General features: G+C 38.8%; 1 protein-coding gene across 5 annotated transcripts in view; it reads left to right on the plus strand.

Annotated features, from left to right (window-relative positions):
- The first annotated feature begins 728 nt into the window (after positions 1–728).
- The window catches only part of PAN2 (poly(A) specific ribonuclease subunit PAN2), a 35,160-nt gene continuing 18,012 nt past the window's right edge, over positions 729–17,876 (plus strand). For 3 of the 5 annotated variants that reach the window (XM_087956276.1, XM_087956279.1, XM_087956280.1), the window contains exons 1-12: positions 953–1,132; positions 6,089–6,371; positions 7,304–7,473; positions 9,662–9,782; positions 11,144–11,221; positions 11,308–11,575; positions 11,748–12,090; positions 12,260–12,356; positions 12,795–12,914; positions 13,375–13,494; positions 13,588–13,716; positions 17,346–17,545. In XM_087956276.1, coding sequence (XP_087812402.1) covers positions 6,102–6,371; positions 7,304–7,473; positions 9,662–9,782; positions 11,144–11,221; positions 11,308–11,575; positions 11,748–12,090; positions 12,260–12,356; positions 12,795–12,914; positions 13,375–13,494; positions 13,588–13,716; positions 17,346–17,545 — 1,916 coding nt within the window. In that variant the 5' untranslated portion in view covers positions 953–1,132; positions 6,089–6,101. Of the gene's footprint in view, positions 1,137–6,088; positions 6,372–7,303; positions 7,474–9,661; positions 9,783–11,143; positions 11,222–11,307; positions 11,576–11,747; positions 12,091–12,259; positions 12,357–12,794; positions 12,915–13,374; positions 13,495–13,587; positions 13,717–17,345; positions 17,546–17,876 lie in introns of all 5 variants that reach the window. The other 2 variants (XM_087956277.1, XM_087956278.1) reach the window with 2 other exon arrangements.

Consider the following 17,876-nt stretch of genomic DNA (forward strand, 5'->3'; position numbering starts at 1 on the left):
CATTCTTTTTGGGGAGGGGCTTCCCACACCATCCATGACACCAAGTCTACTCCTCACCATCAATTCCACTCACAGACCCTTCTCACTCTGTCAAGTGAATCCAACAAACCTAAAACAAAAGTGTTTGGCGCTTGCTTCCTCTGTACAGGTGGTTAAGGGTGAAGCAGCAAGGGAATAAGCGCACTGTCCAGACAGAACACCAGCTCCATCCCTGTGATCCAAATACAGCAATGATTGAAATCTGAAGAGATTTAAGCCAGTTTTCTTTGCAGCTGGTTTAAGGCTGCAGTGCAGAAATGCTCTGACAGCTTTATACCCTTTATAGAGCTTTATAGATTGAACATTTACAGAGGAAGATGTTTTTGGATGGTTTTTTGGCAGCATCAAGGAAGAGCGTTTTTAGCATTTCCCAACTTGCTCCAGGTATTTCTATTGAGGACACGTGCATTTTGTGTAACCAAGCCACCCTTTTTCCAACCAGATCTTGGAAATTTTCCACCCTTGCTTGCATCATTATAGAAAAGGAAGAGGCAAGCCTCTGAATGCGCGTATTGCACTGATTCAGTGAGGCAGGAAAGTACAGAAGAGCTATACGATTGTGCGTGAGATTAAAAATACACTTTTAAAAAACCGGTAATTGTTCCCGCCGGGTGGGAAACACTTTTCTGACACTGTGTCACTCTTGTGTATGGGCGAGGCTCCTCGATTCCCTCCCACATGCCTCAAAAGACGTGAAAGGGAGGAAGTCCCATAAAACGACTTCACTCTCGACCGGGGTGGGGGTGGGAAGGGAAGGAATTTCTTTAATTGGTTGAGTCACATTCATGAGAAGCACTTTTGTTTTGTCCCTTTCGAATTTCCGTCCTTCCTCAAAAAGAAAGGAAACGCGGAAAGGGAAGAGCGTCCTCGCACGCTGTACGCCTAACACGACGTCTTCGCTGATTGGATCCTGCCCCACGAGGCCGTCTGGTGATTGGCCGTGGCGCGCGGGTGCTTTTCTTTCCCCGGCCAGTTCTGAGAGGTGGACGCCGGAGAAGAAATGAGGATGGTTCGGGTTGCTATAGCTGCAGCGAAGAGGCCGAGGAGGTGAGGAAGCGGAAACAGCCGAAGCGACCCCGGACAGCAAAGCATTGTGGGTAATGCTCCCCCCCCTCCTTTTGGAGAGCGGAGTTTGGGTATCGTTTCCCCGAAAGGATGGGAAGGCGCGCTTAACGTGTGAATGTTACGGCCCCGAGTAATCGGGGTTATGGGAACAGGAAGCTATGTGAACTTCCCGTAGCCTCACTTTTCGCGGTGGGTTGTGGGCTAGCTTCTGATTCGGCCGACACGGACTACGGAGGCCAGCCTTGTGAGGGCGTCCCTGATCCGAAAGGGGAAATGGCGAGGGTGGTGATTCTACTCCTCTTAGCAGCTTCTACTCCCGCTTTTCCTTGAGGTCGCCAGAGCGCGTCAAGCCTTCAAATGCGGTTGAACTACAACACTGTAACAGCTGGAGCAACGCAGCCAGTGATGAGGGATGCTGGGAATTGTAGTTCAAGCAAAGAAAGAGCCGCGGCTTTTTTATGGCCGATGATCGTTTGGAAGGGAATATCCACCAATCTTTCACAACGTGCAGCTTCCACAGTGCCATCCTTTACATAGCCATAACACTTAACATTTATATACCGCTTCACAGTGCTTTTACAGCCCTCTCTAAGCGGTTTACAGAGTCAGCCTATTGCCCTCTCCCCCAACAATCTGGGTCCTCATTTACCAAATAAAAGAGGGAGTGAGGAGGGTGGTAATTTCTTTGGGTCTGTTCTCCCATGTCTGTCTGTTCTTCCTGGAAATAAGTAACACTAAAATGGTGATAAGGTGGTGTTCTATAGACGCTAACTGCAACGAAATTGTGTACCATGTAAACTGACAGCAAACAGCACTCCTTACTAGAACCGATGAGGTACCTAGTTAGGGTAAGGGAAACGTCTACAAGAAAAAAAGCAAGCTCAAGAGAGCACCAAGGACCCCTTATTTGGCCATTTTCATTCAAAACAAGTTTGATAAACATTCTGTACAATTGTAAGTAATGAGTAAACACTGAGCTACAAAATATTCTCCTTTATTGGTAACAAAATGTTTTGTTTATTATTTTTGTGTGTGCCGCCATGTTGACTAGAAGTGACTCGGAGACTTACAAACATTAAAAAACGCTAAACATTAAAACCACCAACAACAACAACAACAACAACAACAATAATAATAATAATAATAATAATAATAATAATTTGATAATGATGAAATTTACAATTGAAAGGTGAGGAGGAAGGCAGCATGAGGTGGGATCTTCTCTTAATCCCAGGCCACCTCCAAGTGGTGCATCGGCAGAGTTTTCAGGCCCTTTGGGGAAGCCAGAAGGGAGGGTATGGATCGCATCTCAGGGAGGTGGGGGTGTATGTCGTTCTAAAGTGCAGGCACTGTGGCAGAAAAGGCTCTTCTGGGCCCTGTCAGCTGAAAATCTTTGGCCAACAGAGCCCGCAGCATGCCTTTTCTGCTGGCATGGGTGGGGTGGTTCCTCAGATAGCCTGGATCCATGTCGTGAAGAGTTATAAAGGTGATAACCTTCACTTTGAATTGTACCTGGATGCAAACTAGCATCCACTGTAACATGGGCCAACCTATGCCTTCCTCCCCCCAAAAAAATCCTGCCCGTACTGCCTCATTCAGTTGTAATTTCTGAATACTCTTCAAAGATAGCCCTGTGTACAGTGGTGCGTTTCAAACATTTTTACCACCTGTTCGGTGGGTGTGGTTTGGTGGGTGCGCCAAACATGCATTTTGCGTAGGCACAGAGGCTTTCCAACTCGCCTCCTGCAATCCTGCACTCTCCCTGTCGCTTCAGCAGCTGCTATGCAGCAATGTGCTGCGCCACGCAAAGCAGCTGCCCTTCAAAAGCAGGGAATAAAGGTTAGTATGGAAGCCCAGGCTCCCATACTAACCCAGATTGAGGTGGGCCCAACAGCAGAGCGTTGGAGAGAACCGGTTTGGTCTCCGCTGCTTATCGATGCTACTGGCTTGGGAGAACCGGGCCAAACCGGTAGAATACCACCACTGCCTGTGTAGACCACATTGCAGTAGTCCAGGCATGAGAGGATCAGGGCTTGAGTGACAGCATTTTTAAGTGTGGTTTTCCCCCAAAATAGGGGAAGACTGCAATTCCCCAATTCCAGTTAGTATAACAATTTATAACTTTAACTATGAATTTGGGAATTTTGATTCTGTGTCAGAGAGCTGAAGATAGGTTGGCATTTAAGGAAGGACTTGGTTCTGCTTAATTGTGAGCCATGCATGTTTAATTAGAAGTAAATAGAGTACAACTACTAGAGGTACTCCCCAAAACACAATTGGCTGTACATTTTTGTTTTTGTTTCCAGTATATCTCAGTTTCTTCAGTGGCAATTAATGCACACTTAATACACTTAGGTTACACATTTTAGTATTAGATAAATTTTATTACATTTTTTTTTCTTAGGCTTTACTTCTGATTTAGTTTCTAGCTGAAAAACACAACGTATTTGGTCAAATTTTGCTTCATATTGTTATGCTAAGATGAATCAGAGTTTAGGATAGCATTTGTGAAATATCTGCTAGCTGAATATTACTTTTTTTCCAAGTTAAAGCTGGACACATAATCCACTATTATGCACCTAAAGGTTGAGTTTTGGATCTTAAATAATATTATTTTTTTCCAAATTAAAGCTGAACACTTAATCCACTATTATGCATGTAAAGGTTGAGTTTTGGATCATAAATAATTTATTATTAAAAGAGCCACTTTGGTGTAGTGATTAAGGTGCTGGCCTAGAAACAAAGGGACTGAGTTCTAGTTCTACCTTAGGCATGAAAGCCAGTCACTGTCTCTCAGGCCAACCTACCTTATAGGGTGGTTGTTGTGGGGAAAAGAGGAAGAGGAAGACGTATTAGCTTTATTTGACACCTTGAGTTATTTATATGGGAAAAACTAATGGATAATGGATAATAATATCATTCTACTTAATGCTTTTATGTTTTTTGATCTGACAATGCCGCTTTCTTGGAAACAGCACCATTAGAATAATTCAAGTCCAGCTATAGCAGACACCCTTCTCAGGATGCTACATCTCTGTAGAGGGAAATTGAATTATTCATACCAGCTGCAATTTTTTAATTCTATTTTTTAAAATAGTTTTTTTATTTTTTAACAACAAACATAAACAAACATAAACATAAAACAACAAATAAAACCATCTTTCCATTGTACAATGTGTCGGTTGGTACATATCTTTTATGTCAACAGTCTTTCCCTTCTATATTTAAATTATAATTCATATTATATACATCAACTATGCATTTTATATTGTTATTAACACCTGATTAGACTTTAATTATAAATTTGCATCATTCTTTTTCAGCAAATCTCAACTATTACATGACCTAATACTTAATATCATTCATTTCATTATAATCATTTATAACATATCATTATCATTACTATTATGTTATATTTATAATATATTTTATTTCCCTATTTTCTTATCTAGCAATTGATAAAATAAATCCCAAATTTTATAATAATCTTTGACTTCTTGCTCTCTAATTGCTAATGTCAATTTACTGATTTCTGCACATTCCATTATTTTCTTAATGACCTCCTCTTCTATCAGAATTTTTTCACTTTTCTGATTTTTGGCAAATACACTTCTAGCTGCTGTTAATACATTTATAATCAGATATATCAATTTTTACTATATCCTTCAGGTAAGATACCCAATAAAAATATCTCTGGTTTCAAGTCTATATGCTGTTTTGTCATTTTGTCCAGCCATGTATGAATTTTAGTCCAGTATCTCTTGGCTTCCACACATGTCCACCACATGTGATAGTATGATCAAGGTATCTGATGACACTTCCAACATTTCTCTGATTTGTTCTTAAACATCCTTGCTATTCTTGCCGCGGGTAGATGCCATCTGTAAAACATCTTATACAAATTCTTTTTATATGCTATTGACATCGTTATTTTATAATTTTGAGATCATAATTTCTGCCATCTTTCTAAATCTATCCCATATCCAAAAATTTTCCCCCAAGCAATCATTGTTTCTTTTACTTGTTCTTCTAATTTTACTCCAAGTAAATATACATATAATTTTTTAATCACCTTCTCATCAGTACCTGTCAAAATTCCATCTAAATTTTTTAATTCTATTTTTAATGAGGAGTGCATAGTTTTGACAGTAAAACTTACTGAATTCAGCAGTGAATATATGCTGAGTATATTTATCTGGATGTTCAATTAAAAATGTTCGTGTAATTCTTCAGGAAATAATTGTTCAGCAGTATACAATATAACCAGTAGAAAGTATGAGAATAAACAAGACAAGGAAAAATCAATGCCTGCTTCTGGAATTATTTCCAACCCCTCAATAGTAGCTTGGATATAGGACACGGGATCAAGAGGAGGGGCTTAGAATGGAGTAGCCAGCAACATTTGAATGCACTGTCCAACTGCCTCCACCATAAGGATACATTGGGGAAAAATAAAGATCTTTTTGTTGTCTACAGTCACTAACCCATAATTGAGCAATCTTTCTTTTGCTGGCTTCTCTCTTCCCTTCCTCTCCTCCACACACATTCTGTTTAGTTTAGGGAGAACTATCTTGCTTTTGGAAAATCGGCCTTTTTACATAACTTCTTTCCAATATTCTGTTGAGTTAAAATTGTGTTGTTACTCATAATTTATTCCCTTATCGGGAGTTATTGTATGCAGTCCTTTGCCTCACTTTCTCTCTTTAGATTGTGACCTCTGAGTGTAACATTTGAACATGAGCAATCTTCTCTGATTAGAAATGGAATGTACTAGTATTGTAGGTATTGTCTACCTGCTTTTCTAAAGACTTCCATTGACAATTAGGATGATCAAATTGCTTGACACATGTATGTAACTCAGTTGATTTTATCTTACAATTTGGTTCAAATTTAGGGCTAAAAGAAGAGCTCATTAAATGAATATTTCTACCATATTTATACTACATTGGAAATTAAAGATTGTATTTTTTTCTCTGCTATACAGATAAACACCCACCATGAATTTTGAAGGTCTTGATCCAGCCCTTGCAGAGTATGTTCCCTCCCTACTTCCTGCCCTAGACCCCCACCTCAACCCAAATCTGTTACAGAATGTGGAGCTGGATCCAGAGGGAGTTCCTTTGGAAGGCATCGCTGTGCCTGAGTCAGTGCATATCATGGAGGGCATGTATTCCGAACTCCACACCATTGTTTCAGAAGTGGGTGTACCTGTTTCCTTCTCCCACTTTGACCTACACGAAGAAATGCTCTGGGTTGGAAACCATGGAGTAAGTAGGTTTTTTGTTTATGTACCAGGTTTGATTAATTTGATTATAAGCAGGGGTGGGATTCTACCAGTTCTCACCTATTTGCTAGAACCGGTTGTTAACATTCTAAGCAGTTCGGAGAACCAGTTGTTAGAAGAAATTACTGGCCTAATCCTGTAAGGAAGGCAGGAAAGAAACATTCTGGTATTGCTTACAGAAACTGCCTCACCGTTAACCTCTTGGCAGGACTAGACTTCCTGTCTCAGGAACTTCTCTGGAGTTTTTTTCCCCTCCTTTGCTGGTACTTTGCTTGTGTGGAGTGACCATTCAAAGTTACAATGGCGCTGAAAAAAGTGGCTTATGACCATTTTTCACATTTACGACTTGCAGCATCCCCACAGTCATGAGAGGCCAGGCGAGGAGATGCGTGCCTCGATGTGAGTGATATTGAGTTGGCCACGCCCAGCCAGTCACATGACCACCAAGCCACACCCAACAACTTAGCCACACCCACAGAACCGGTTGTTAAAAAATTTGAATCCTACCCCTGATTATAAGTTTGTATTAGATCATACGCTTCAAACTAACTTGGTGGCCTTGAATGGATGATTTTAGGAAAAGATAGAATACAGTTTTTGAAATTGAAACAGATGAATGTTTTGTAACTTAGTTACTTTGTGATCTCACTGTATTTGACTAAACAGTGACATGTATGTTAGCCAAAGGAAGAACAAGCTAAGATTAATTGACTTAGCAGACAGTATTAAATATTTGAGTAGGTGTAAGAAACAGAAGATTTCATGAGAATTGAAAGGAAATGGGCCCTTTGATTGAGAAGGCAGTGAATTGGGCATATTTGGTTTTTTTTATAAAAAAAGTCTTGCTCATTGCAATATCTGTACGTTCAGCCCATTGTTGAAAAAGGTTGATTGACTTGCCTCTCTCTGTTTTAGGGTCATGCCACTTCTTTCTTTGGTCCAGCCCTGGAACGGTATTCTTCCTTCCAGGTACACAGCAGTGATGACATTCGACAGATCCAAAGCCTGGAAAATGGTGTGCTGTTTCTGACCAAAAACAACCTAAAATACATGTCAAGAGGTGGGCTCATAATCTTTGATTACCTGTAAGTACCTTCTATTTCTGGGAGCTCTTTGATGATAGCAAAATACTTACAGTTTTTAATAGCCTTTTCTTTATATTCAGCAAGGGGTTTTAGCCTGCTTCCTCCAAAATCTTGAATGTAATTCTTAGAACTCTCCAAAACCTTGTGCTGAATTGCTTTTTCAGCATGACAGAATTTAAGGGAAATCTAATTTTAAAGGATGTGCAAACGTCGTAAATCAGGGAACAGAACATTCCCACAAACTACTTCAACATTTAGTTTCTCTCTGAGCTATGCTAGACTAAGTCTTGGAAATGTATGCCATTTCAGAGGTTAGTTTGGCAGTTCTTGGAAGTGAATGGTGCACACCAGAAATGGATTGAGATTTTGTAAATGTATTTATCATATATTTATTATTACAGCCTATGCATTGTTCTATTTCTAGAGACTATGAGCAGCTTGTAGTATTATAAGATTAAAAGAATTCAAGGATATTTGACAACAGGTTTGTGTGGATTTCTACTCAGAAAAGTGACTTGGACACATTTTTAGAGAAGAAAAACAAATCAGTTTTTGAGATATTACTTAAAATAAATAAATATCAAGATTTTTAAAAGCAAAACAAAGGATTATAAAAGTTTATTCAATCAAGGTTAAATTATATTTTTTCTTCAAGTAGCTTTTAATAGTTTTTTCTTGACCAGGAATAAGTGATGAGGCCCTAATTATCTTATAGATAAGATACATCAAGAAGAATTTTTGTTTCATGTTTAGAAAAAGAGATAAAAAAGGCAAGTGCTTAACTTGTGACAGAATTTCTGAGAGAAGATGAAGAGAAAATGATAAAAAAATTAATTTATGGGATATTATTTGAAGGGATTAAATATCAAGATTTCAGTATATTGTTGTTTCTGGTGGTTATTAATGTAATTTTTGTTGACTAAAATTGAATGATTAGACTTTGTTTACAGATATAAGATAAGGAACTAAGAGATTTTTTGGATTTTTAGAGAAATTATTGTGTAAAGAAAAGGAAAAGAATATGAAATTGATTTATTTGTTTAATGTTAATACACACACACACACACACATAAATTCTGTTAACTCTTAATGCCGTTTTGCTGATTAAAATTGAATGATGAGTCTATCATTTCTGATGGATAAAAGATGAAATATAGAATGAAGATACTTTTTGTTAAAAAATTGTTATATTTTTCTTAGCATTCACTACCTTTGTGTTTTTAATGTTCAGTAAAAATTATTATTAAAAATAGATATTTAGGCACTGAATCATGATATTGGTCTTCCTTGAAATTGCATGTATTCCTTAAAATTGTAAGACACATTTAGGAATTATTTCCACAATTTTTGTCTTAGTCTCACCCTTTTTTTGTTCAGAAGTCATCCATTTTATGGAGTTTAGCCTATAGTATACCATTTTTAATATATTATTAAAATAGTAAAATATAGTAAAGATCTACATTGAATTATGATAATGAAGTGAAACAGGAATTAAGTATATTCCCATGATTAAATTAACCAAACATAACAAATAATAAACAATCCATTTATTTATATTTCATATTTTGTAACTGTCCTCCATTTCCCTCTGGGCAGTGTACATATGGTAAGTATAAATGTCTTTGCGAAATCACTTCATTAATTTATTGAATCTGGATTGTGTAACAGCATAATACTCAGTCTTTTTAAAACAAATACTTTTCAAATATAGAGAACTTCATATCAGGAAGTTCCCTTTCTTTCCAGTTAAATCTAATTATCCTCTTTGGTAAACCCCAAGTTTGATAAAGCCAAAACTTTTTATAAGACAAGAAATTCTATATTGTAGGAATCATGTAGTTTATCATGCAAAGATTGGGAATTTTGGTCCACAAAATGTTGTTCGTTGTTGACTGATGGAAAAGACAGGATATTAGAAGCATGATGTGGGCTTTTTCATTTTATGCTTCTGATGCATTGCATAGCCGATTATTTCCTGTTTGAAACATTCCACAGAAACTGTAGCTTAGATTTCACAGTCTGTTTTTCTGAAATAAATAAGGGGCAAGGTCAATATCTGATGATGACCAAAGGTTTTTGTGTGTGTGATGTACCATTGTTTATATTTACTTAAAAAGATATAAGAAAATTGTGTAAACGGAAGATATCAGTCAGATCTGGCGTCAACTGTTCCCTTTTTTTCCTGAAGCATGGATGAAAGTGAGGACATGCACAGCCTTTTACTGACTGATCCTGGCACTTTGCTTGTTGGAGGTCTAACCAGCCATGTGATTGAAATAGACCTCAATACAGTGCAAGAAACTCAGAAGGTACCGTGTTGTTTTACTGTGGAATTGATCCAGATAACAGATAACAAATAATCAGAGTTGGAAGGGACCTTGTAGGTCATCTAGTCCAACCCCCCGCCCAAGCGGGAGACCCTACACCATTTCTGACAAATGGCATCTCTTCTTGAAAGTCTCAAGTGATGACACTCCCACAACTTCTGAGGGCAAGCTGTTCCATTGGTTGATTGTTCTCACTGTCAGAAAGTTTCTCCTTATTTCCAGGTTAAATCCCTCCTTGTTCAGTTTCCATCCATTATTCCTTATCTGGCCAACAGGCGCTTTAGAAAATAGCTTAACATCTTTTTTATAATGTGGTGAACAAAACTGGATGCCGTACTCTAGGTGTGGTCTTACTAAGGCTTTATAGAGTGGTATTAGTACTTCCCTTGATCTTGATTGTATCCCTCTGTTAATACAACTTAGGATTGCATTAGCATTTTTGGCTGCTGCTGCACATTGCTGGCTCATATTTAGCTGGTTGTCCACTAAGACTCCAAGATCCCTCTCACAGTTACTTCTATCGAGTCTGGTTTCACCCAGTCTATATGTGTACTTTTGGTTTTTCTTGCCTAATTGTAGGATTTTACTTTTCTCTACATTGAATTTCATTTTGTTAGATATGGCCCAGTGTTCTAGTCTGTCAAGATCCATCTGGATCTTGAGCCTATCTTCTTGGGTGTTAGCTATTCCTGCCAGCTTAGTACCATCTGCAAATTTGGTAAGTTCCTCTTCTATTCCTTCATCTAAGTCGTTCATGAAGATATTGAAGAGTACTAGGCCTAAGACAGAACCTTGTGGCACCCCTAAGAATCCTAAGATCCTAAGAATCTCAGACTGCTGCACAGTGTGGGTTTGGTTAAACACAGATATGAAAGCAAGAGTTTCTACCGAAATATCAATTTCTCTCAGTCTTATAAACAAACTGTGAGTCTAAAGCTGAAGAAATACTGCTTAGCTCATGTTAGAGAGAAATAATTCATTGAGAAATACTGTTCCCTCCCAGTGATAATTTTTCAGATAGTACTGGTTCTTGTTGTGACCAGTGCGAATACCATTACTTCTGCTCTCTCTCCCCCAAAGAGGTACTGTTGAAATAAAAATTGCATATTTCAAAACAAATGTGTTTTGTAACACAGATAGTGTTACAAATGTTAAGAATAAGATCATAATACAAAATCACAATACAGATATGAATAGAAGAAAAAAGGAGTCACAATGGTACTCTAGCAACACCCTTTTCCTGACAGTTGGTGGATGTTTTGGTTAAAAAGAAACAACGGCTTAAATTTTCCCTGTCCAATTTTTTTAACTCCAGCTTATATCTGTATCTCTATCCATTTCAGTATTCAGTGGAGATTCCTGGAGTTACAATTATGAGGCAGTCCAATCGTTTCTTCTTTTGTGGTCACACCTCAGGAAAGGTAATATCACCTTCCTTATTTCAACCTCTTGGCTTCCAAGAGCTATAAGCAGCTCTCATATAATTTATCTTAGGCTTTTTCATTAGGTTTCCCTACGTGATCTCCGCACTTTTGCTGCAGAACATGAGTTTGATGCCTACTCAGGCAGTTTGTCCGATTTTGACGTCCATGGCAATCTGTTGGTGACATGTGGCTTCTCCAGTCGAATGAATGGCCTAGCTTGTGATCGTTTCCTCAAGGTGTATGATTTACGCATGCTGAGAGCCATTACACCTCTGCAGGTCCACATTGATCCTCTGTTTCTGAAGTTTATTCCTACCTACACGTCTCGCTTGGCCATCATCTCACAGACAGGCAAGTAGCCAGCTGAATTGTCCTCTGATCTCACACTTTGATCATCATTGTGCTGGAACTTTAGAATGCTATTTCATCAAAATGTCACCCTAGAAAATAAGCGAAGTCATATGGGGAATGTTATGTTAAAAATCCAGAGAGAATTCATTTCTTCTTTTGCTTTCTGTTCTAGGTCAATGTCAGTTCTGTGAACCTACTGGATTAGCCAATCCTGCTGACATATTTCATGTTAATACAGTGGGGCAGCTAATAATGAGCTTTGATGTGTCATCCAGCAAACAAGCTATGGTTTTTGGAGACTCGGAAGGCTGTGTCCACTTGTGGGCTGATTCACCTGAGATCACCTTCAACGCTTACTCCCGGGAAACTGACTTTGCCTTACCTTGCATTGTGGATACCTTGCCCCACCTTGACTGGAACCAAGATCTCATGCCCTTGTCACTTATACCTGTTCCTCTGACCACTGAGTCGTTGCTGTCTGACTGGCCTGCGGCCAATTCTATCCCTGCACCCAGGTACTTCTTCAACCTAGGAGTGGTAAGAAGAGGATAGAAGTTGTGTGAAAGTAGCATCGTTTGAGATGGGGAGTTTGGAGGTATCATCCTCGCTGTTAGGGGAGCATAGCATTAAAAGGAATTATTAAAGAGATTTTTAAAAAGGATTGAATGATTGCCTATTTTGCAGACGAGCTCCACCTGTTGATCCAGATATCCTTCGGACCATGAAGAAAGTTGGCTTCATTGGATATGCTCCAAACCCCAGGACGAAGCTCCGGAATCAGGTAGCAAATTTGAGACCTTCTCGTTTTATGTGGGGGGCTATAAGTAAGTAGTATTAATGACTGTCTCATAAGAGTTTACTGTTTATAGTTAGGTAGGGAAATCCTACAAATACGACTGAATTAACGCTCTCAAATTTTCATACCATGGGCCACAGTGACTCAGGTTTTTGAAAATTAGGAATCGGAGATGCCTGATGTCTAAAGGTCTTTCTCTCTGGTTGAGTCTGGAGTTAACATTATTGCAAAAAGTATGGCGTTGATGTGTGGTTTGGAGCCCGATGGAAGGAGAAAGGAACAGCCATATGGATTTGGGAGTTGAAGAGTTTGTTATTTTCAACTACATCTGATTGTTTTTGTGCATCTGCTTTGTTTTGGCATTGCAAAATGTAAAATAGGAAAAGGTAAGTGGACAAACTGAAAGTGAGCTCTTTTCTGCAGATTCCCTACCGATTAAAGGAGCTTGACAACGAATTTGATAATTTCAGTCAAGTCCCTGAATCCCCCATAGGAAGAGAAGAGGAGCCACGGATCTATATGGTGGCAAAGAAATACAGGAAGGTGCGTTTTTAAGTGCTTCTCAGAATCTTCACCTTTTTCTTTAGAGAAAACTGTAAAAATACTCAAGGGGGCGGAAGTAGAAAAAGATTAAAATACCTCTTCTTTGCACCATAACTTATAAGTCTCAACCCCACCTGGAAAAAAAATGCTGAGCTTCCTTTGTTAGATTATTACTATTTTTGAGCTGGGGAGTAAGAAATGCTAATATTGAAATCTATGGTTACTATGGTAATATCACAAGCATAATGTTGAAACAGGGATTATGATGTGAGAATTTTCTTGAATTAGGATCTTTTTGCAAGGCACTGTAGGGCAGTGTACGTGAAAGAGAAATTATAGTATTGAAGGCCTCTGACTTACGCTGTTTTGCTAAGTTACCATAAGTGCACTGTCCTAAATGGATTTGTAAGATTGTCACACCAGAACATTTTTTTTTTTTTTTTTGGCTTGTCTTATTTAGGTCACAATAAAATATTCCAAGCTGGGCCTGGAAGATTTTGACTTCAAACATTACAATAAGACACTCTTTGCTGGTCTTGAGCCCCACATTCCAAATGCTTACTGCAATTGCATGATCCAGGTCAGCACAATATTGTTTCTTTTTTTGTGATAAGCCTATGAAGCAATTCCTCTTCCTCCTGTAACTGTAACTTTGTCTGTCCTATCTTTGTAGGTTCTTTATTTCTTAGAGTCTGTGCGCTGCTTGGTCCAGAATCATTTATGCCAGAAGGAGTTCTGCCTCAGCTGTGAGCTTGGTTTTTTATTCCACATGCTGGATTTGTCCAGGGGAGACCCTTGTCAGGTAAAGATAAACAGATCTTTGTGTTCACCAGATCTTTTACGAGGTAGGGAAGGTCAAGCAGAACCTTTGGCGTTTTGATCAAAGGTTATTTAGAAGACAACACAAGAAACTTCTTTCAAAGCGTCAAGTATAGGGTTGTATTAAACTTTCTGGGCAAGGATGATGAATAATGGCTAAAAACCAAGTTTACCAAGTTTAGGGCCAATTGTTCATTGGTTGGTTTATACTTATTGGTAACTGAATATGATGGGATACAGCTGGAAAGAGTCAATTTCATAGAGGCATAGTGTGTTAGAGCAATCCCAGGTGGGAGCTTTCTATCTGGGAGTGGCAATGCTTTGGCATATGTCAAGCAGCAGCGCTACAGGGCAGAATAGGGATTTATGGTTTCTGTAATACAAACAATGATAAATGTTAAATTTGTCAAAATTAAAATTAAACTAAACATAGCTAAACCTGGTTTATATCATACCATGCACTGTAGCTCTCCACGCCTTTCTTTCCTTACAAACCACTGTTCCTCCTACCACATCCATATACTGCTTCATATATTGCCCGTTTTTCTTCAAATGTCTCTGAAAAGAAGATAAAGTTATCATTGGATAGAGTTGATTCTCTATCCAATGATAATTCTCTCGATCTTCTTTTCAATTCATTTGTTCTCTCTTCATATATATCCTTGAGATTACCTCTACTTTCACCGAGCGGTGAAGACCTGGATCTTCACCTAAGCTTTTGGTAAAGGAGAGAGAGAGAGAGACACCTTGCTTCAGTCCATATGGGCTGTCATGCTTACCATTATTTTTCTTTTATTGATTTTATTGTAATTTGTTTGTTTGTTATGAGCCAGCCAAAATTGTTTAGAATCAGGCAGCATGTAAACTTAATACATTATTACACATGTGAAATCACAACTACTACTTTTTTTTAGCTGGTTTGGGTGTATATACATATCATGTTTTTTTCCCTAGAACCTAGGATGTCAAAATGTATCAGCATAGTATATGTGCAGATCCAAACAGCGTGGCCTTTTGTAATCAGATGGAAATTTTGTCAGTGCGTCCAATATTTTTTGCTACGGTAGTGCCAATAAGCACCAGAACCCCTAGGGCCAGTTTATCCCACAATCTTTCAAATCCGATTGTCAAATCTTGATACTTTGTGATCTTATCTATGTCTTCTATTATCCTGTACTGTTGCCGCATCAATTATTCACACTTTTTTCTTTTCAACCACAGTTACATCTGGTGTCTTATTAGTCAAGACTCTGTGTGTATGTGTGTATTCGGAAACCCTCTGCTATTTTCAGCTTTTCTTTTTTTCTTTTTCATTTATGTTACCACCAATTTTTCATCACTGGTTCATGATAATTTTTACAGATGTTCCAATGAATCATTTTGGCAACTCGTGTTACATTGTTTATAATCAGTTTGTGTAATCTTTTTGCATGAACTGAGTGTATAGTCTACTGTTTCTTCCACTTTGCATAATCTGAATCATTTGACAATTTTTCAGTTCTGACCTTGATTGTACTCAGTTGAATTGCTTGTTTTTGCAGAGCCAAATGCAAGTCTTTAGTAATATTCCAGTTGTAAGCTATTGCCAAGTTTTATCTTTATCAACTTTCCCCTCAGTCTTTTGTGGGAATTGCCTGTGTAATGTTTTTCTTGCCAGCATTCTGTTCACATTTTTATGATATGCTTTTGATATTCATGTTTTTCCCCCTGTTTTTAACTTGCATCAATGCTTGTTCTTGGTTATCTTTTACATAATCAACCAATGCATACTTTTCTTTGTTTGAGTTAAAATTAACCTCTGCGGGGCAGGTAAAACCTATCAATATCATTATGGGGATGTAATGAGTCGTGAGTTTTCTTGTTTTTCAGTCTAAACTGTTCAATTCTTCATGTCTAGTTTCAGCAGTGTATTTGTACAACAGGTATGGCCCAGATATCGATGGTGTTCCCACCATTTAATTTCATGTTAGTAGTTTTCTCACTCTTTGGATGTATTCTTTACTAATCATATTTTTAACTTACCCATGCTTGATGTTATCCAACTTTAAAATACCCGGAGATTGGCAGACTTCATCCTGATGGCTCCTGATTGTTTGGTCATTCGACATTTCAATTCCATTACTGTTTGTAATTTTATCCCAATTTACACACCTCTCTCCCAATTTACACACCTCTCTAGGCCAAATTCCATTCCATAGGTTTTGACAAGGTGCCCATCATGGCTATGGTCCATTGGAGCTTTTGGATAATGCTGTCTAGCAGGATGAGGAAGATGTTGCCAAGGTTACCAGCCACAGATAGCATTCCTTGCAAACAGAAAGGACAGTAGTGCTGCCAGTCAATTTGGGCCTATTTTGTCTACCCCATAGGTGCAATTGAAGCCTCATTTTCTCTCAAGCACGCTAATGTTCTATGTAAGCAAGGATCTCTGATTTAGAAAGAGTCTGCAAACCAACATACTGTAGCTTGCACTCCATCAATTTGGAAGTATATGTAGTATACCATCACACATCCTAGACTTATTTATTTTCTTTCTTTCTCAAAAGACTGTTAAGAAGCCAATTTTTGGAGTAATGTTAAGGCATCAGGCTAGAAACTGGGAGACCATGAGTTCTAGGCCTGCTGGCACAAAGCCAGCTGAGTGACCTTGGGCCAGTCAGTCATTCTCAATCCTAGAAAACAAGACAAGGGCAAACCACTTCCAAAATCTTGCCAAGAAAATTGCAAGGAGTTGTCCTGGCAGCTTCCTGGAGTCAACATTGACTTGAAGGTACCAAAACAGAAAAAAGGAGAGTGTTAACTTTAGCCTGAACTAGTTTTGATTCACTTAAATATTGAGGTCTGCATCAAGTGTACAAGCAGTGCTGCTTTCTTCTTGCCTCTGTCACTGAATCTTTTTTTTTTTTTTTTTTGGTCTCATATTTGTTCTTTCTCCTCCCCTCTCCCATCATCCCCAATTATTCAGCATCACAGTGCAAGTAGTTCTCAAGTTACCACCAGAATTAACCCTAGAATTTTGGTCATAAATCATTGGTCATAAGTCAGGTCACTACATAACTAATCTCAATTTTACAACTGTTTTTACTATGGTCCCTAAGTAACCACCACAGCTGTAAAGTGAATCATGTCATAAAACATAATTAACTTATCCAGGTGTTGTTGTTTTTGCCAGAAAACAGCAAAAATGTGTTGCAAAATGTGATCATGTAGGATGCTGCAACTAACAAGCCAGTTGCCAAATTCCCAAAATCCCATGATCAGAGGAATGGTGCAGCAGTTGTAACTAACTTTTTTTGAGTCTGTCATAACTTCGAATGGTCTTTAAGCAACTGGTCATAAATCAAGGATTACCAGCATGGCTGCCTACCATTCTGCAGCTGGCCTTCTCATCCCCCTATAGTTCCCTTGAATCAGTCCCACACTCCTTTGGTTACCGTGGCTTTCATGTCCTTTCCACATGATTCCTAATGTAGGGGGTGTCAGACCAAGCATGCCTTACAAGAGAGCGGAGACGTAGAGGTTTGTTGAGTGTGGTCTTTCAATCTCTTATGTTGGATTAGGAATTGCTTATTATTTTGATGTATAATTTTCTCTTGCCTTCCTTTGTCTCAGGGGAGTAATTTTTTGCGTGCCTTCCGCACCATCCCAGAAGCAGCTGCTTTGGGATTGATCTTGGCTGATTCAGATGAAGCTACAGGGAAGGTGAACTTAGGTCGGTTGATTCAAAGCTGGAACAGATTTATTCTGACCCAGCTCCACCAGGAGACTCAAGAGCAGGAGGGCCCTCAGGCTTACCGAGGCATTGGGAGCAGGTAATGAACCCTCTGCATGGGACAGCTGCAGGAGTGGGATTCAAATTTTTAACAACCGGTTCTGTGGGCGTGGCTTAGTTGGTGGGCGTGGCTTGGTGGTCATGTTATTGGCTGGGCGTGGCCAACTCAGTATCACTCACATCGAGGCACGCATCTCCTCGCCTGGCCTCTCGTGACTGTGGGGATGCTGCAACAGTCGTAAGTGTGAAAAATGGTCATAAGTCACTTTTTTCAGCGCCATTGTAACTTTGAATGGTCACTCCACACAAGTAAAGTACCAACAAAGGAGGAAAAATAACTCCAGAGAAGTTCCTGAGACAGGAAGTCTAGT

Source organism: Notechis scutatus, chromosome 2 (assembly GCF_049901735.1).
Source record: "Notechis scutatus isolate UNSWTSFEM ecotype Mainland chromosome 2, rNotScu1.2, whole genome shotgun sequence".
NCBI classification, from domain to species: domain Eukaryota; kingdom Metazoa; phylum Chordata; class Lepidosauria; order Squamata; family Elapidae; genus Notechis; species Notechis scutatus.